The sequence below is a fragment of the Podarcis melisellensis genome (assembly GCF_964234715.1).
Source record: "Podarcis melisellensis genome assembly, chromosome: 7".
Lineage (NCBI taxonomy): Eukaryota > Metazoa > Chordata > Lepidosauria > Squamata > Lacertidae > Podarcis > Podarcis melisellensis.
In genome coordinates this window covers 43,367,260-43,383,591 of record NC_138539.1, presented here as the reverse complement: position 1 = coordinate 43,383,591, position 16,332 = coordinate 43,367,260, and the positions used below count along the sequence as shown (strand labels likewise).

Below are 16,332 nucleotides of genomic sequence, written 5' to 3'. Positions count from 1 at the left end.
AGTGCTGCTGTTGAATGTGTGTCATCCCCTAATAAAAAAGCACTCATCTACAATTTGATCATGGTTCATAGAATTGTAGATACCCCTTGCAATGCAGGAATCTTAACTCAAGCATCCATGACAGATGGCCACCCAACCTATCCTTAAAAACCTCCAAAGAAGGAGAGACCACCATGATGCATGGGAGTCCATTCCACTGTCAAGTAGCTCTTACGCCTGATGTTTAATCAGAATCTTTTCCAGGCTACCCAATTCCCTCAACTTAAGAGCCCTGGTGGATCTAATCCAGCTTCCTATCCTCATAGAGTGCTTCTGGGAAGCCTGGAAGCAGGACCTACCTACAACAGCACTCTTTTGACTTGTGATTCCCAGCAACTGTTATCCAAACCTAAGAAGAACCTGGCTGATGGACCAGAGCAAAGGGGGTCCATCTAGTCTAGCATTCTGTTCTCAGAGTGGCCAACCAGATGCCCCAATGGAAAGCCCACAAGCAGGAAAGGAACACTCCTCACTTGTGATTCCCAGCAACTGGTATTCAGAGTCACAAATCAGAATTTCTATAAGTACTTATTTACAATTAACAAAAATTAAGAATAGAAATTATCAAATTCTTCCATAATTGAAAGAGAACACAATTTATTACAATTAATCACTTAAAATCTTCCTTGCTTTCATTTTGGCTAAAGCTTCAATTACATATCAAGGGATTTGGTTAGAAGGGGGTGTTCTAGAGCACTGTTCAGTCCCTGCTGTGTTGAATGAGTTTCAGTTAGTAAAGCTCAATAATGTGGACAAGGTGCTTGGATTGGTCAGGGCAACCACTTGTACTCTGGACCTTACCCCTCTTGACTGACAAAAACTAGAAGGGAGGGGAAAGCTGCCTGGGCCAGGGAGGCGAAACATGAATGGTTCTCCCCCTGCCCCAAGATGTGAGGTGTGGGGGACAGAGTGATAAATCCAGCAAAGTAGAACATAGTAGCAAAATTTCTGAGTACTGTAATTGAAAATCTGCTGTGCACACTGTCAACAGTTAACCTCACATGATATAACTCCACCCTACTCCTAAAAAACTTTTGCAAATGAAGAGTAATAAATTGAAAGTGCCGCTTTGACATTGAACAGTAACTAAACAGTTCCCTGCTTGTTCCACACAGGCGAGAGGACAGTATAATTAAACAGTTCATAAAAATGGATTTGACAGCAGCTGATCTATAGTCTTTGGTGCACACATTGTGCCTCTGAACTGGAATGGTTTTATTTCTGCTCTAGTTATAAAGGTTGATAAAAAACATCCAGGCTTTAAAAATAATAAACTGCTTGAGAAAAAAATCTGGTTAATGATCCTTGCACTTGATTATCAAATTCCCTAAACCCTGATAAGGACATCTCAGATACTGACTAGGTTGTGAGATATCCCTCAATACAAAATAATTGTATCCTTTATTCTGGGTGGGAGGGAAAGGAGAACACAGACACAACTTGGCTCCATAGTACAAGAAATACATTTTTTCATTATTTCAGAGCCCTTCTGGTCTAATGAACTAACAATGCAGCCTTGTGCGGTATTTCAATTTTAATTATGTCAATGTTCTGGCAAGCTTAAAAGCTGAAGTTTAAATAAAACATTGAAAAGGAGTAAAACAATCAAGAGTGCCTTTACCAAAAATCCCATAATTTATACATAACTAAACTATGTCTATTTTGCCACTGGCAAGAGCTTTACAATACTTCTTCAAATTCCAGTCTTGTGCTAAATGGGCTTTTCTGAGTGAAATCCTGCTGCCTGATTGAAAAAGGAAAAAAGGTACAAATACGATACAAAAAAACCCTCCCTATATTGACACATTGGATTGCCCATCTTCCAGGCTCAGCATCTGAACAGCATACTGTTTGCAGGGCTTAAGAAACAATGAGTGCAACTGATTGTTGAAGAAAGGCCTACAAAAAAATACAAGAGGAGGCAATTATCTATGAGGATCTCCATCTCCTGAACACCTCCTTGTACTGAAAACATAAAAATGTTCCTCAAAGGCGGCACTACAGTTGTTTTATGAAAACACTAACCGTTAATTAAACGGCACAGTATTCATTTCCACTATTAAGCACTAAGTAGTTCTGAGAGATCTTTTGATAAATAGAAAAGTGTGTCAACAATACAGTGAACCTGGGACTGTGTATCACTACCATTGAACACAGGCCAAGAGAAAGAGAAAGATCAACAGAAAGTCATACAAGAAGCCCTTTAACACTGATTGGGCCAAGGCCTGGAATCTATAACAGCCTCGAGATCAGGCCTTGGTTTCTTTCATCAGTACCAAAGGGATACTTGGGTTGCTCTGTTACTCTGCCACAAAATCTCCCCCTCAGAGAGGAGCCATAGTTCAGTGGTGAAGTGCATGATTTATGAAGAGCAGGTTTTGTCCCTGGTAAGTTCCAGTAGGGCTGGGGAAGACCAATGCCTGAAATCCTGGAGGTGGCAGCCAGTCTGTGTAGTCAATACTGAGCTAGATAGACCAATGAAGAAAGTACTTCTTCACACAGTGCATAGTGAAGCTATGGATCTTGCTCCCATAAGAGACAGATGGATTTAAAAGAGGATTTGACAAATTAATGAAGGAGAGGGCTGTTGTTGGCTCTGCTTCCAAGTTGAATGCAGAAATGCTTCTGAATACCAGTTGCTGGAAAGGGGAGAGTGATTTTGTGCTCAAACCCTGCTAGCAGGTTTCCCACAGGCAAGTGGTGGGCCACTTTGAGAACAGGGTGCTAGACTAGATGGGCCATTGGCTCAATCCAGCAGGCACTTTTTATTTGACTCAGTATTTAAAGCAGCTTCCTAGGTTCTTAGTATTGCACTTTCCCCGCCATGACTGGGTAACAATTCAGATGAAAGTGAACGCACATGTACACACACAGCTGTTCATTACTTGTAGGTAAGTCTTTGCCCATCCTATTTTCCTCTTTCATATATATTTCTATAAATGTCCCTCTATTTATATTTCTATATAAAACCCTCACTCCTAGGTGTTTATTTCAAGCTTCTCTGGAAGACCAAACTGGATGCTTCTTCCCTGATCATTAATCAATCTTTCACTAGCCAATTCAGAATTTGCTTTTGCTTTCAAACATTTATTTATCCACATTTACCTGAGAGGTATGATTAATCATAGTCTGTTGCTAGGATACAGATGAAAGTTCATTTAAGCTTAATGTTTCTCTTTGTAAAATAATGCCACAAGGAATACACAGGTTGGTGGCAAGGAAATGACCTTGTATAAATGACATTTAAAACCAACCCCTAAACCTAAAGAAATCTGAAAAGAGTATGGGTGCACGGGGAAAAATAAGATTGAATGTTTAGCTTGCAGAGCACAGCTTCACTTGGAAATTAGATTTTATGAAAAAGTACCATATAGTATGATATTGGGGGGGGGGGAATATACAGTTCTTAAAAATAAGTATTAGGTAGGCAGGAAAGCATTTGATAAAACTACATTATTTAAAATTTATCTACAATGAGTTTGGGCCAAATTCAATGAAATGCATGAGGATGTATTTTTCCATTTATTATCCATGTTTAGGGCATAATACTATATGCCACATGGATCTGCAAAAGCTAATATGATGGGACAGTCCTCTGTCTTCTTTTCCACACATGGAGAATACTCGGAAAAGAAGGCAGGGAGGCAAAGGCAACATCAGGGTCTTCTCTAGTTAAGACTATCCACTTTCCATTCACCACTTGGCAGGGCCAATGAACATCTACTGTTTCTTCATGTATTTAATTGTATACAATTGAAAAGTATGGCTCAGCATCAAATGGAATGATGCATTCTTCTAATATAGTTTACTGCTTTTGAAGCAGCATACAGGATGAAGTGTGGGCAATTGTTGTGGAGGAGGCGAAAACTAAGTATTGTTACCTATAATTCATCCAGTCAAGATTGTGTGTGGTTAGTTCTACCAATTTGCAAGGCTCCACTGCCACATTAGAGGAGGCTGGCACATGATAGGCTCTGTTGCCCCTATAAAACATATAAAGAACTGTAACATGCTGCCCTTAGCTCCTTTAGGAACAAGGGTGGGATAGACCTTTTTAATAAAGAACTAAACAAACATTTAATGAAGACAACCCCAGGTTCCCAGCTGCCATACCAAAGGCAGCCCCACATAGAGTGCATTACAGTGATCCAATCTTGACATGGGTCACTGTAGTCAGGCTATCCCTGCACCAGCCACAGCTTGGAAAAGATGTTCCTTGCCACTTCGTGCAACCAGCACAAGAGATGGATCCAGGATCACCATCAGACTGTGTACCACCTAGTCATTCAGAGACAATGCAACCCCATATAAAACAGGCAGCCTACCTAATTCCCAGTCCCAGCCTTTATCTTTTCAAGAATCAGCTTCAGCTTATTGGCCCTCATCCAGATGACCAGTATGTCCAAGCACTAGTCCAAGCACTGCATAACTGCACCTGATTAAGATGTTAGAGAAATGGAGCTGAATGTCACCTTCTCCAAATCCTCTAATGACCACTCTAAGGGATTTAAAATAAGGTTAGACAACTGCATGGAGGATAAGGTTATCAATGACTACATCACGGTAGCACACAACCATCAGTATCAGAGGCAGAATGTCTCAGAATATCAGTTGCTTGGGAACAAAAGTAGGGAATGTGCTGTTCAGCTCATGTCCTGCTCACAGGCTTTCCATAATTATCTGGTTGCCCACTGTGAGAACAGGATGCTGGGTAGATGGAACTTTGGTCTAATCCAGAAGGTCACTTGTAATGTTCTTCTTATTAGAACATACCCTCTTGAACCAGTAACCAAACTTCAGGTCTTCCAGGTCCACTCCACTCCACATATGAGTTCTTGGCAAATGGTGAAGTATCACATGGAAAGATGAACCCTTCTCTTAGCGAAGAACACTGAATACGTCTTACATTGCCTATGTAATGGCACAACTTGAGCATTGCCCAGCTGTTCCTTTTTATGGCAAGTAAGCTGAACTGGATGACAGAGCTCCAAGCTGCTTCTGTCTTTGACCGTTCCATATACAATCAACTTGTACCGATGAATTACCCTGCACATTTAAGTGTACGGGAGACTTTTAAATTCAGCATTTCATTTAGCACAGATACATAAGAACCCCATAATTCATCATTCACCATGAAATCACTTGAAAGCTGAGGATTTAATAGCAGGGTGGAGTACAGAGTACCTATTATTATAATTCTTTCACAACCCTTACAAATCATAGGGCTACATGTTGACTCTCATCCTGTCAAGTATTGTGGTAAATAATTTAAAACAAAGTACATTTGACAAATAATGCAATGTTGTGCCATTTCCCCCTTTATTAAGAAAGCAAATAATCACATAACTCATTCATTGCAATGGATTTTCAGCCTATTAGAGTGGATTAAGAAGGTTTTTGTGTATAATAAATGGAATTTATATCCCATTGAAGAGGTAATGAAGAGACTGGTTTCTTGAATTATAAAAGCTGGGAAAGGAGCATGCTACTTATATTTGTAACCTCATTCTTATGTTCTGAATGATGGAACAATAATGAGAGCAAGGTTTTTTGTTGTGGGTTTTTTTTTAAAAAAAGTCATTTGAAGTTATTCACATCTGACTGCCATTTTTAGCCCTTTTGGGGGTAAGAGGCAAGCTTGACTACCACAACTGCAAATAAGTTAAATGAACTTTTAATTAGACAGAAAGTTAGCAGAACTCTTTTTTGTATCTCATTCACCATTGCAATTTGTACAAATTTGTTGCCAATGCAGTTAATATGACATTTTGTCTCATTGCATGAAGGAGATTGGTCCCACCTTTTGATTTAATGTGTTCATTGGAAACTCTATCTGTTCATCTCATTTCTAACTTCCATTAGAAGAAACAAAGTACAATCTTTGAGGCTCATGTTAACCCTGTCCATCCTCGTTTTGCAGAAGTGTGCTGCTTAACTGACCTCAACAACACCATAAAACCTGCATAAAACCTCTGCAATTCTCTTAGTATTTTCTGTTTGACAAAAACATGTTTTTTTCTTCTTGAAGAAAGCAATATAATCACTGTCTTGTGGTTTCATGAAAGATATCAGTGGAGATAGAGTGCTGGAACCTTCACACACACGCACAACACAAAGGAAAACTCCTCTCAGCTTCCCACCAGTAAAATAGGGATTTGTTTCATCAAGAGTATGAGTAAGAATGGAACACTTGTGCAGATGTAGAGTTTGAGTTCTTTATCACAGCTGCTTTGATTAGAAAAAAGTTGTTAATGGATTTCTTTTGTTGTGTATACATTTTTAGTCTCATTAAGGATTACAAAATGAAACACAGAACAGCATTCTTGACTGTCCTATTCAATAAAGCTTTGAGATCTTGCACATTTCTGAGACTCTAAACTGAAGATCACCTTAAACTAGGTAAGAGTGCTTTGATCTCCTTTACTAATAATACACTACACTGTGAAAGTACAAGTGTTGAATTTGAATGCAAAGCAAGAGAGGGATATGGTTTTGAACGGTGTGTATTTCAAGTTTTCTCAGAGCTAAGCTGTCCTGTAACAGAAGACCCCAGAGCACTTTTGGAAGGTGATGAGTTGACAAGTCTTTCTCTCTCTCTCTCTTAACACAGTGACAACAGCTGTTCAACATTTTGCTGAGCATGTATGCCCTTTGAGAAGACTAATTTGAAGTTGAGTTATTCCCAGCAAGAGTTCATTTTCCTAGCATAGCCCACATGCCATTTTAATCAGCAGTAAACCATAACTTACAGCGGGCACAAAAAATGCAGTAGCTTATTGGGGGAAATCATCACAACACAGAATAAAAATCTTGTTTGCATGTCCTCCATGACACCGAATTGGCTGCATATCTAATATTGGAGACTTCAGAACTGTAAACACAACTTCGAACCATTCCATGATAATCTCCTCCTTACTAATTAGTACAATGCACCTTACAGAAAGAAGTTGTCTAAAGTCCTCATGTGTGCCCTTACATTTATCTTCATTTTGCGGTGTCTGAAATAATTGCTATTCCAGTGGAGAGGCAAATATGGAGTTTTGGCTGGTTGAGGGGGAAAAGAGCTGTGATTCTCAACATCATTTCCAGGCTTCATTCACTGTCGTGGGCCTTACATGTGCACAGTCAGTCTCCTCCTTTTCAAAATATAGTTTCTTGAATTGCCTCTCTATATTGAAATTACTTTTTATTATTATTCATAACACCACAATAGCCTATTGAGTCATTAAACCTAGTAGAATATTGGATAGAAATACTGACTGGTTGCTTATTGTACAAATTAGGATATTAGTACAGATATACAATGAAGATGGAAAGAGAGCAACATGCAAGCCTGCCTTCCAAACATAGCCAAATTATGGTTTAGTGAGATGTGAAGGTGTTCGGCTTGCACACTCGCTACTCCTTCTCCTGCACACACGCCTGCCTGTCGAGGGAGGGGGAGGGGAGAGGCTGCCACCAAAATGCTGCCCCCAAAGGGCCAGTGTGGTGTAGTGGTTAAGAGCGGTGGATTCCTAATCTGGTGAACCGGGTTCGCTTCCCCGCTCCTCCACATGCAGCTGCTGGGTGACCTTGGGCCAGTCACACTTCTCTGAAGTCTCTCAGCCCCACTCACCTCACAGAGTGTTTGTTGTGGGGGAGGAAGAGAAAGGAGATTGTTAGCCGCTTTGAGACTCCTTAGGGTAGTGATAAAGCGGGATATCAAATCCAAACTCTTCTTGTACCTTTGGGACGGCACTTCATGGGGGGAGGGGTTAGGGCATGGGCCAGCCCCCTTGTGGATATACAATGGAACACAACCAATTCCATTCATTTAGAAGCCGCGGCAGAAAGTGTTTCTTTACTAGTGGGCTTCTTTGCAGGCCAGGTGCAACTTACAAATCCTATCAAAAAGAAACTAACAAATTATTTAATGAGTAAGTGAGGACTTCCTTATTCCAACACTTTTGGGAACTGACTGTTTTTAATGAACTGTGTTGTTTTTATTGCAATTATGTCTAATACACACCCACCACCCCCCGGTATATTGTAGGTTTAAATTATATTAATGTTTAATTGTTTTTTTAATGATAAAAATGTTTTTAGTTGTTCTTAATTTTATTTGTAAACCACCTTGAGTCCCTGTCAAGGAAAAAGATGGCATATAAATAAATATACCATGATGATGATGATTGAAATTTTTAGATCATATATTCATGCTGGATGTGCCTGGCTGCTGCTGCGTTTAAATTATTAATTTTGCTATTTATGCTTTTGAGTGTTAATTGACTCTTGACATCTTTGGACTAAATAATGGCTTACTAATGTTTGTAAGATAGAAAAAAAGGCTGCTTCTTATTTCCTAAAAGTATACAGCATGACTTCCAATCTCTGTACTGTACTTACATATATATATATTTGCCACCTATAAAGTAATCAAGTAGTGGTCTAAACATTCCCAACAGTATCAAACATTTTGAACTAATAAAAGCAAATCACTCACTTGTCTAACTTTTGCTAGGATTTCTCTCAAATAAGCTATGTAGCCTCATACCCAACTACGTTTTCCAACTTCCTCCATATTTTTTTCCTTTTCCCCCCTTCAAACTAATTATGGAAAAGAAAAACATTATGCACAGTGGGTGGTCTACTCTGACCACAAAGTTAAATACCATGTAATCCCTCAAATTCTACTTAATCAGGAGCCATTAATTTCAGATGAGTAAACATGGCTGCTTTGGAATTCTTTGATGTATTAGCTGTTAACTTTCAGAGACAGTCATACATGGGGATTTCTCCCCCCTCCCCCCTCAGCTTTATCTTGTGAATGGTTCAACCCACATCTGTGTGATTACACTAGCCACTTCTCAAACGGTGTGTATCACAAGCCCATGCCATTGTTTATTTTTCCGCTGAACAGCTGATATGGATTTAGCTAGCTTATTAGTTATTTTACCTGTATGTTGTTCTTCAATCCAATCTTGCAGGTACATGAAGAGGAATAAACCCATTATTCCAAACATCAGTACGGATACATAGACTAGTTTTAGGTTCATGGCCCTATCAGAGGACTACATTTCTACTAGCTTCAGAGGATTGCACAATATACTTTTCAGATGCTTTCAGTTCATTATCTTTTTCTTCTTCTGTTTTTCTGGAAATGCCAATCTGGAAAAGACACAATAATAAAAATTCATTTTTCTAGTGCACTCTTCTTATGAATATCACAGCATACTATATACACCTTTGCAGGTTCCCCCCTTCCCTTTTATTTCTCCAAGTGAAAGGAACCAACAAGCTTGTGTTTTCTTCTGGGACTATTTCCCCCACTTCCTCAGTAATCAAGCTTTGGATTTAAACTGGGAGTTGTGAAGATTCTTAAAATCTGATGTCTTTAAAAAGGCTCATCTCAGGATTGCATAAACAGTAGTCATGTTTTCTCAAACTTTCTCTTACTGTCAGAGGTAAAGGCATCCAAGATTGTGAGAAACTAAACCAAATAACAGCCTTGAGAAACAAATCAGCACAACTGTACTACTGTTTCCTAGCAGAACACTTGTTCACATGTGCTTGGATTGTTATAAGAATTTTAAAGTCATATACATATAATAAATGTTCATAAATGTACCACTGTATGCAGCAGCACAGGAAGACCTTCCTGAAACCATTTTGACTCCCAAACTGACCAAATGTTTTCTCTGCAAGGAGGGAGGGGGTGAGGAAACTTTCCCATTCAGGGAATCAGATACGGCATTATCAGAAAACCTGCCAGACAGGGAAAACAACAACACTCAAATTTCTGTTGTAGACCATCCTTTCTGTGATGTAGGTATGATGTTTGTGGGGGGTGGTCTTGGGTTACACCCCTTCTGCGATGTATGTATGAGTTATGGAGGGGTGGTCTTGAGCTCCAGGGCAGGGAATTTGAAATGTCTATATAAGGGCAGGCACACCTTTGTTAGGGGTCCTCCTCTGTCCTCCTGCATGTGAGGGGAGTGCCCTGTTGCAACAGTTTTAATAAAGATCAGGCTTACTAGCTGCTTTGCTACTCAATATTCTCTGGTTCGCCTCTGTTATTTTCTCCTCCCAATAGGGAACCCACGTAAGGACTCTATACGGGCTCTTGGATACCCCATAAGGGGAAAAGGGCAGGTTTTGTTTACAACAGGGTAAAATTTAGAAGGAAACACCTCTGATTTGAGAGGAGAACCAAAAGAATAAAAATAAAAATAAAATAAAAAAGTTCTGAACCTCTTACACCACTATTGTCAAGATGAACAGCTCTCTGGAAGCAGGAGGCAGTATAAATACAATAATATGGAAAGCCAATGCAATGCCGTACCTTCAACAATATTCCTATAGGCCAAAAGTTAGCTCAGTGGCAGTTCCTATTAAAAGCACAAACCTGGCTCTGCAAGGAACATACATCAAGGTTTGTTTTTTTATAGGACCACTTTGCAGTCATCGATTCAAACTACATAGGAAACAACCCTATTAAGAGCCAGATTCTCACCAGTGGCTTCAAGTGGAACAGGCTCAAGCCCAAAGCTTTCTGAAGAATAATCTTACTTGCAACACAGAGCCTCAGGAGAGGGAAATCATTAATTTAAATGCCCTTCACCTGCCACTCAAAAACAGCAGGATGTTAGAGTTGACGAAAACGCAATACAGAACCTTTTGTAGAATGCTAGAGAAAGTAAAGCTTCTTAAATTGCTTTTAAAATCTAGCACATTGTAATTCAATTGAGTATAGTATAGAGGGAGTATTAAATTGCAAAGCAAAAAATCCAAGCCTATCTTGAAATTCAGTACAATGATGCCCTTGGAAAGAATATTCAATAAGCAGTGTTTCGAGTGAACTAAAGAAAAAAAATAAGTAATAAGGTAAAATAAGACAGTTGGGAACAATCATTTGAGAAATATTTGATGTTTTGTTTGCCATTCTGGTGGTGAAGTTTCTATTTGTAGACCTAGATCTCTGCAGAAGAACAGGCCTATAAACAAGTTATATAAGATTGAACACCATATGGTACACAGACAAATGAAATTGGCCCCCAAATACTGGATTCTCCATAAGTTTCAGAGCCAGCTTTTTGGCTCTTATTAAAAGAAACGTATAATGTAAGCAATAGCTATCATAGGAACCTTTTAAAAAATGTAGCCCAGAAGTCTGAAAATAAAATGCTTATGCATTGATAAAAGAATACAGAAAAGTTAAGGACAACATGATAATTTCAACCAAAGAACAAAACAACTTAAATGTCAGTACAGGATTATTATCAGAATGCCAAGTTGTGCTTAAGTAAATAATAATAGCAAAACTATTTTTTAAAATGCCTAGCAGATACTGAGCTCAAACACCTGTAAGTTTTTGGAAGGTACCCAACCCTGTGCCAGTGTGCTGAAAAAGTTGGCTTTCCACCAGGGGTGGAAAAGCTGTGGCCCTCCAGAGGTTAAAACTACAGATTCCATCATCCATGATGATTGGCCATGCTGGTTGGGGCTAATGCGAGTTGAGAGGTCAGCAACATCTGGAGTGCCACAGGCTCCCCACTCTGCACAGGAACTAGCACTTACTAGCACAGTGACAGAGGCATGGAAGCAATGTGGTTCATCGTACCACAGGTCGTAGTTGCTGATTGGACAACTGCTGCCCATCCTCCTCTATCAGGGCCAAACTATATGTTTTGTTAAAAGGGCATGGTGCTGCATGATTCTTTTAAAACTTTAAACAAAAGCTGCACGGAGGGGCTGATAAGAATTGGGGCAGAACCAAAAAAGAAGTAGGATCACAGCATTATGCTCACTTCGATGAAAGTCCGTCTACCCCCTGAGCTGCTATTTCCATAAGGGGAAAAGCTGTCATTGGGCTCAGGTTTGGTTTTATTTGAATTTTGGCAACAACAAATGTATGGCTTTGACATGGAGCCCGCTCAAACCAGAGACCTGTCTCAATCAGGCTGACTAAATATCTATTTTTCCTATGGGTTTATAAGCATCTAAATGAGCTCTAATGCATTCAAGTTACCAGGTCAGGTCAGGTCAATTACTTGCTATAGCAAGCATGAACTTGCTGGTGATGAATGATGAGAAAGCTAGGTTGGGGCAAAATTTGTTTTCATCAGTGGTTGAAAATATTTTAGGTGCAATGTAAAATCGTTTATGTTTCCCCCCCCCTTTTTTAAGGCTGGCTCAATTACCTGAGAAGTAAAGAAATAACAGCATCGCCAGATGAACAGCTGTACTCCATCTATGGGGTTGTGAAACTAAGTTGTATTGATAATTGTTGTCCTCTCTGCCCTATAGATTTCTGAATGAAGGCTGTTGTCAGAGGGTTCTATCCTTCATTTTGTTGCTATTCATGCACACATCTTGATTAACTACATTTTAATCAGCACTTCATCAATTGATCCCAGAGAGTTACAACAAAATTAAAGCAACAATTAAAACAATCCAAACTAAATAAGAGAAAGCTATAATCAGGGGCAGGGAACCTTAGGCCTAGGCCAGATGTGGCCCTTCACTGGTCCTGATTCACAATGACCCTAAATGTTTTTGCCAGGCTGCAATTTGTCCTTGAATGCTGATAATGCTGCTTGCCTGCTTAGACAAAGGATAGAAGGAAGGATAAGTGTGTGTTGGAGCTAGACTACTGTAGGATTGACATTTATTGCTTTCCCCCATTTATGTCTCTGACCCTTCCCAACATTGGTATGTGGGCTCTGGCAGGGTGACTAGGAGGGAATGCAATCCTTGGGCTGAAAGAGATTCCCCACCCCTGATCTAAATCAAATGCACAATAAAAATTTCTGCCACATCTATTGTAGCAGTGGGCCAACATCCCATAAATACCTAGGCGAACAGGCATGCTTGAACCTGGTCCCAAAATGTCAATGAGGTCAACGCCAGTTACACTTTCATAGGAATGGCATTCTATAACTGGGACACTGCCACTGAGAGGACCTCATGTTGTGTCAGCACCTAATGAATTTCCTCTGGTGTAGAACAATGAAAAGCCCCCGATCTCCCAAAACTAGGAACCTGAGCAGATTGATATACGGAGAGGCATTCCTTCAAATACCAGGACCCCATGTCATTTAGGGCTTTATAGCACAACAGTGTCATCTGAAATGCAGCACAGAATTGAACAGGTGCCCAACGGAAATCTTTCACAATCAACATGGCATGATCTGATGGCTGCCCCAGTCAACATTCTTGCTAACTGAAGGTGTGGGGTTTATATTTAAAGGTAGGAAGTTCCAGGAAGTGGTTTGGCACAAAAAGCAGCAAAAGAAAAGAAAGAAGAGAAATGGCATGGCGGGCGGGGGGCGGGGAGCATTCATTCTTTTAAAAAATTACTGGTTGCATGCTGGATGCTGGGGCTCACTTGTGGTTGCTGCTTCAAATTCTACTTTAAGAATTTTGGCAGTGACACAATTTTATTGTGTTTAGACAGAGTTTTAATTAAGACTCACACACTTCAGGCTCAGACTATTTGCACAGTTATTATTCTGCATAAGATTTGAAAAATGCCAGCCTGATTAATTAGTGCAGTTAATACAATGATTTGTGATCTACAGCCTGCGCTCATAAGCTTCATTAAAACCATGACTATGACACGAAGATAGATCATTGCCTTCTGTGTCAGACACAGCAGGAGGTAACTTTTTCTATTAGAATTCTCTGTAAGAGTTCTTAAGTTTGTGCCATTAGCATATTGCTAAGGAATAGTCTCTTTCACACACAAGTCCCAAAAGTTCTACAGACCTCAATTCCATCATCTGGGAATTCACCTCATGTGATAAATTTAGTTTATGCCACCCTACTTGAATGCAAGAGCTCTGCAGTGAAGTATGTCTCTATGAAGTTGAAAGATATGAGCAAGATGTTACTGTTCTGTTATCAGAGAGATACTTTGTAGAGAAGCATGGGCTTTTTATGAAAAGCACAAGAATCAGAAAGCAATAAAAACAAAAAAAAATTAAAAAATTCAGAGTACAGTGGTACCTCGGTTTAAGAACAGTCCGATTTAAGAAGGATTCAGTTTATAAACTCTGCAAAACCGGAAATAGTATCCCGGTTTGAGAACTTTACCTTAGTCTAAGAATGGAATCCAAATGGTGGAATGGCAGTGGCATCGGGAGGCCTCATTAGGGAAAGCGTGCCTCAGTTTAAGGACTGTTTTAGTTTAGGAATGGACTTTCAGAACGGATTAAGTTCGTAAACCGAGGTACCACTGTATTGGAAGGCTCCTGATTTTGGAAACATTTCGGGCTGAGAACACCAGCATCCTGAAACAAGTTACTTCATCTTATTTATTCCTATTCCTTTATATCCCACACTGAAAATCTTTACTCTGCTCAGAAGGAGCTGGCCAGCAACCAACCTGGCAACTTCATTTCATGCCTGCAGCAACAATGATTGAAAGCAACTCAACCAGCATGCAGAAAATACTGAACAAAGAGTAGCATGCCCAGGTATAACCAGAACATTCCAAATAAGGAGACAAAAATGGGCAGAGCAACATATAGGCATTTTACATTCATACAATAGGCTAGTTTCTACACATGCTCCTCTCTATTTTTCATCTAGGCAAGCATGAAGCATTAACAGAGTTCAAGGATGCATTCCAACCAAGTAAAAATACTTAAGGAGGCTACAAAACAGGGCTGGTGATGGATGCAGCCTGGGGAGATGGGGCATGACCCTCAAGTGCTAGATAAAGAGGCCTGGAGAGCCCCATGTGACTCCGTATCTGAAGTTCCTAATCCCAGCAATAGTGCTCTTGCAGGTACTTGTGGAAGAAAGAGGGGTGGAAATTGTACCTGGTTGTATGCTGAGGCAAACAATATGGAAGCAATAGACTTCCAACAGGCTAAGAAGCCAGATTTGGCCTTATAAGCAATTCTATTTAAACCAGTATAAAGCAGCTACACTGGGTAAAAAGACCAGTATAAACCTTAAGAAATCTATAGAAAGTGGATCTGTTTTATAGCCAGTATTGGGGTAGGGTTTCCCTATGAAACACCCACATGGAAAGAGTCCAGCAGAAGACATCTTCATAGCTCTCACTGGAGTCAAACGATCTATGAGATGTCATTGACATGCACACCATAGCAGTTGCTTCAAAGAACCCTCATACCATTGTGAAACACAACTTTATTGCAATGCAATATATGATAGACTTTAATGAAAAGCTTAATGAAAAGCCCAAATTTCTGGGCTCATTATAGTTCATCAGAAATTAGAAACATATTGGTTAATGGTGCCCAATCACTGCTACCTTGCTCTTCATTTGGCACTAAAAAAGGTAAAGGGACCCCTGACCATTAGGTCCAGTCATGGCTGACTCTGGGGTTGCGGCACTCATCTCGCTTTATTGGCCGAGGGAGCCAGCGTACAGCTTCCGGGTCATGTGGCCAGCATGACTAAGCCACTTCTAGTGAACCAGAGCAGAGCACGGAAATGCTGTTTACCTTCCCGCCGGAGTGGTACTTATTTATCTACTTGCACTTTGTGCTTCCGAACTGCTAGGAGCAGGGACCGAGCAATGGGAGCTCACCCTTCGTTGTGGGGATTCGAACCGCCGACCTTCTGATCAGTAAGTCCTAGGTTCTGTGGTTTAACCCACAGCGCCACCCGCGTCCCATTCATTTGGTACTAGTGGGACAAAAAAAAAGGTGATCAGGTCCACTTCATGCCCAACTGTCTTGCCCCCCCCCCCCGGTCTTCTGGCAATGTGAGTAGCAGGGCTGTGGCCCTGCCACTCTGCAAAGCCCCACCAGCAGGGTATAGGCATTTGAATTGCCCCATGAAACTTCATCCTAACCTTCTCTACTCAGAAGCAAGCCCTACTGAATTCAATGGGGCTTACTCACACTGGGTCTCAAGTAGCTGCCCTTTCCCACATACAATATAAGCTAGCTCTTAGGCCTACTCAGCAAAAACAAAAAGGTGGAGCAAGGTGGTATTTTGTACTTGTCTCCAAAATGTTTTGCTATAGGTATTTTAAAATACGATGGAGTGGTGATTGCTCCAGAGTTGCTTCAGAACAAACAATATCAGTTGTGTTATTGAAGCCTTTAGAATGATGCCAGTGTCATTTAAGCTTGTCATTAAAGCTAGAATCCACATACAATCAGCTTAAACTGCCGTCTATCACTATGATCTGGAAAATCCCCATACCTGTTACAAGAGATGTTGGCAATCTGTATCAAAGTTTTTTATTTTATAGGAGTATTGTTCTGTACCTACAGCTAAAAACTGGGTTAGAGATCTTTTAGAGTTGTCTTTTAAAGAACAAATTGTTCACTA

The 16,332-nt window shown here is 40.2% G+C and overlaps 1 protein-coding gene across 1 annotated transcript in view; it reads right to left on the bottom strand.

Annotated features, from left to right (window-relative positions):
• Positions 1–16,332, bottom strand: part of CHST9 (carbohydrate sulfotransferase 9) — a 56,270-nt gene that overhangs the window by 36,048 nt on the left and 3,890 nt on the right. The window contains exon 2 of the mRNA XM_081918556.1: positions 8,975–9,186. Within this exon, the coding sequence (XP_081774682.1) occupies positions 8,975–9,074 (100 nt within the window). The 5' untranslated portion in view covers positions 9,075–9,186. The remainder of the gene's footprint in view (positions 1–8,974; positions 9,187–16,332) is intronic.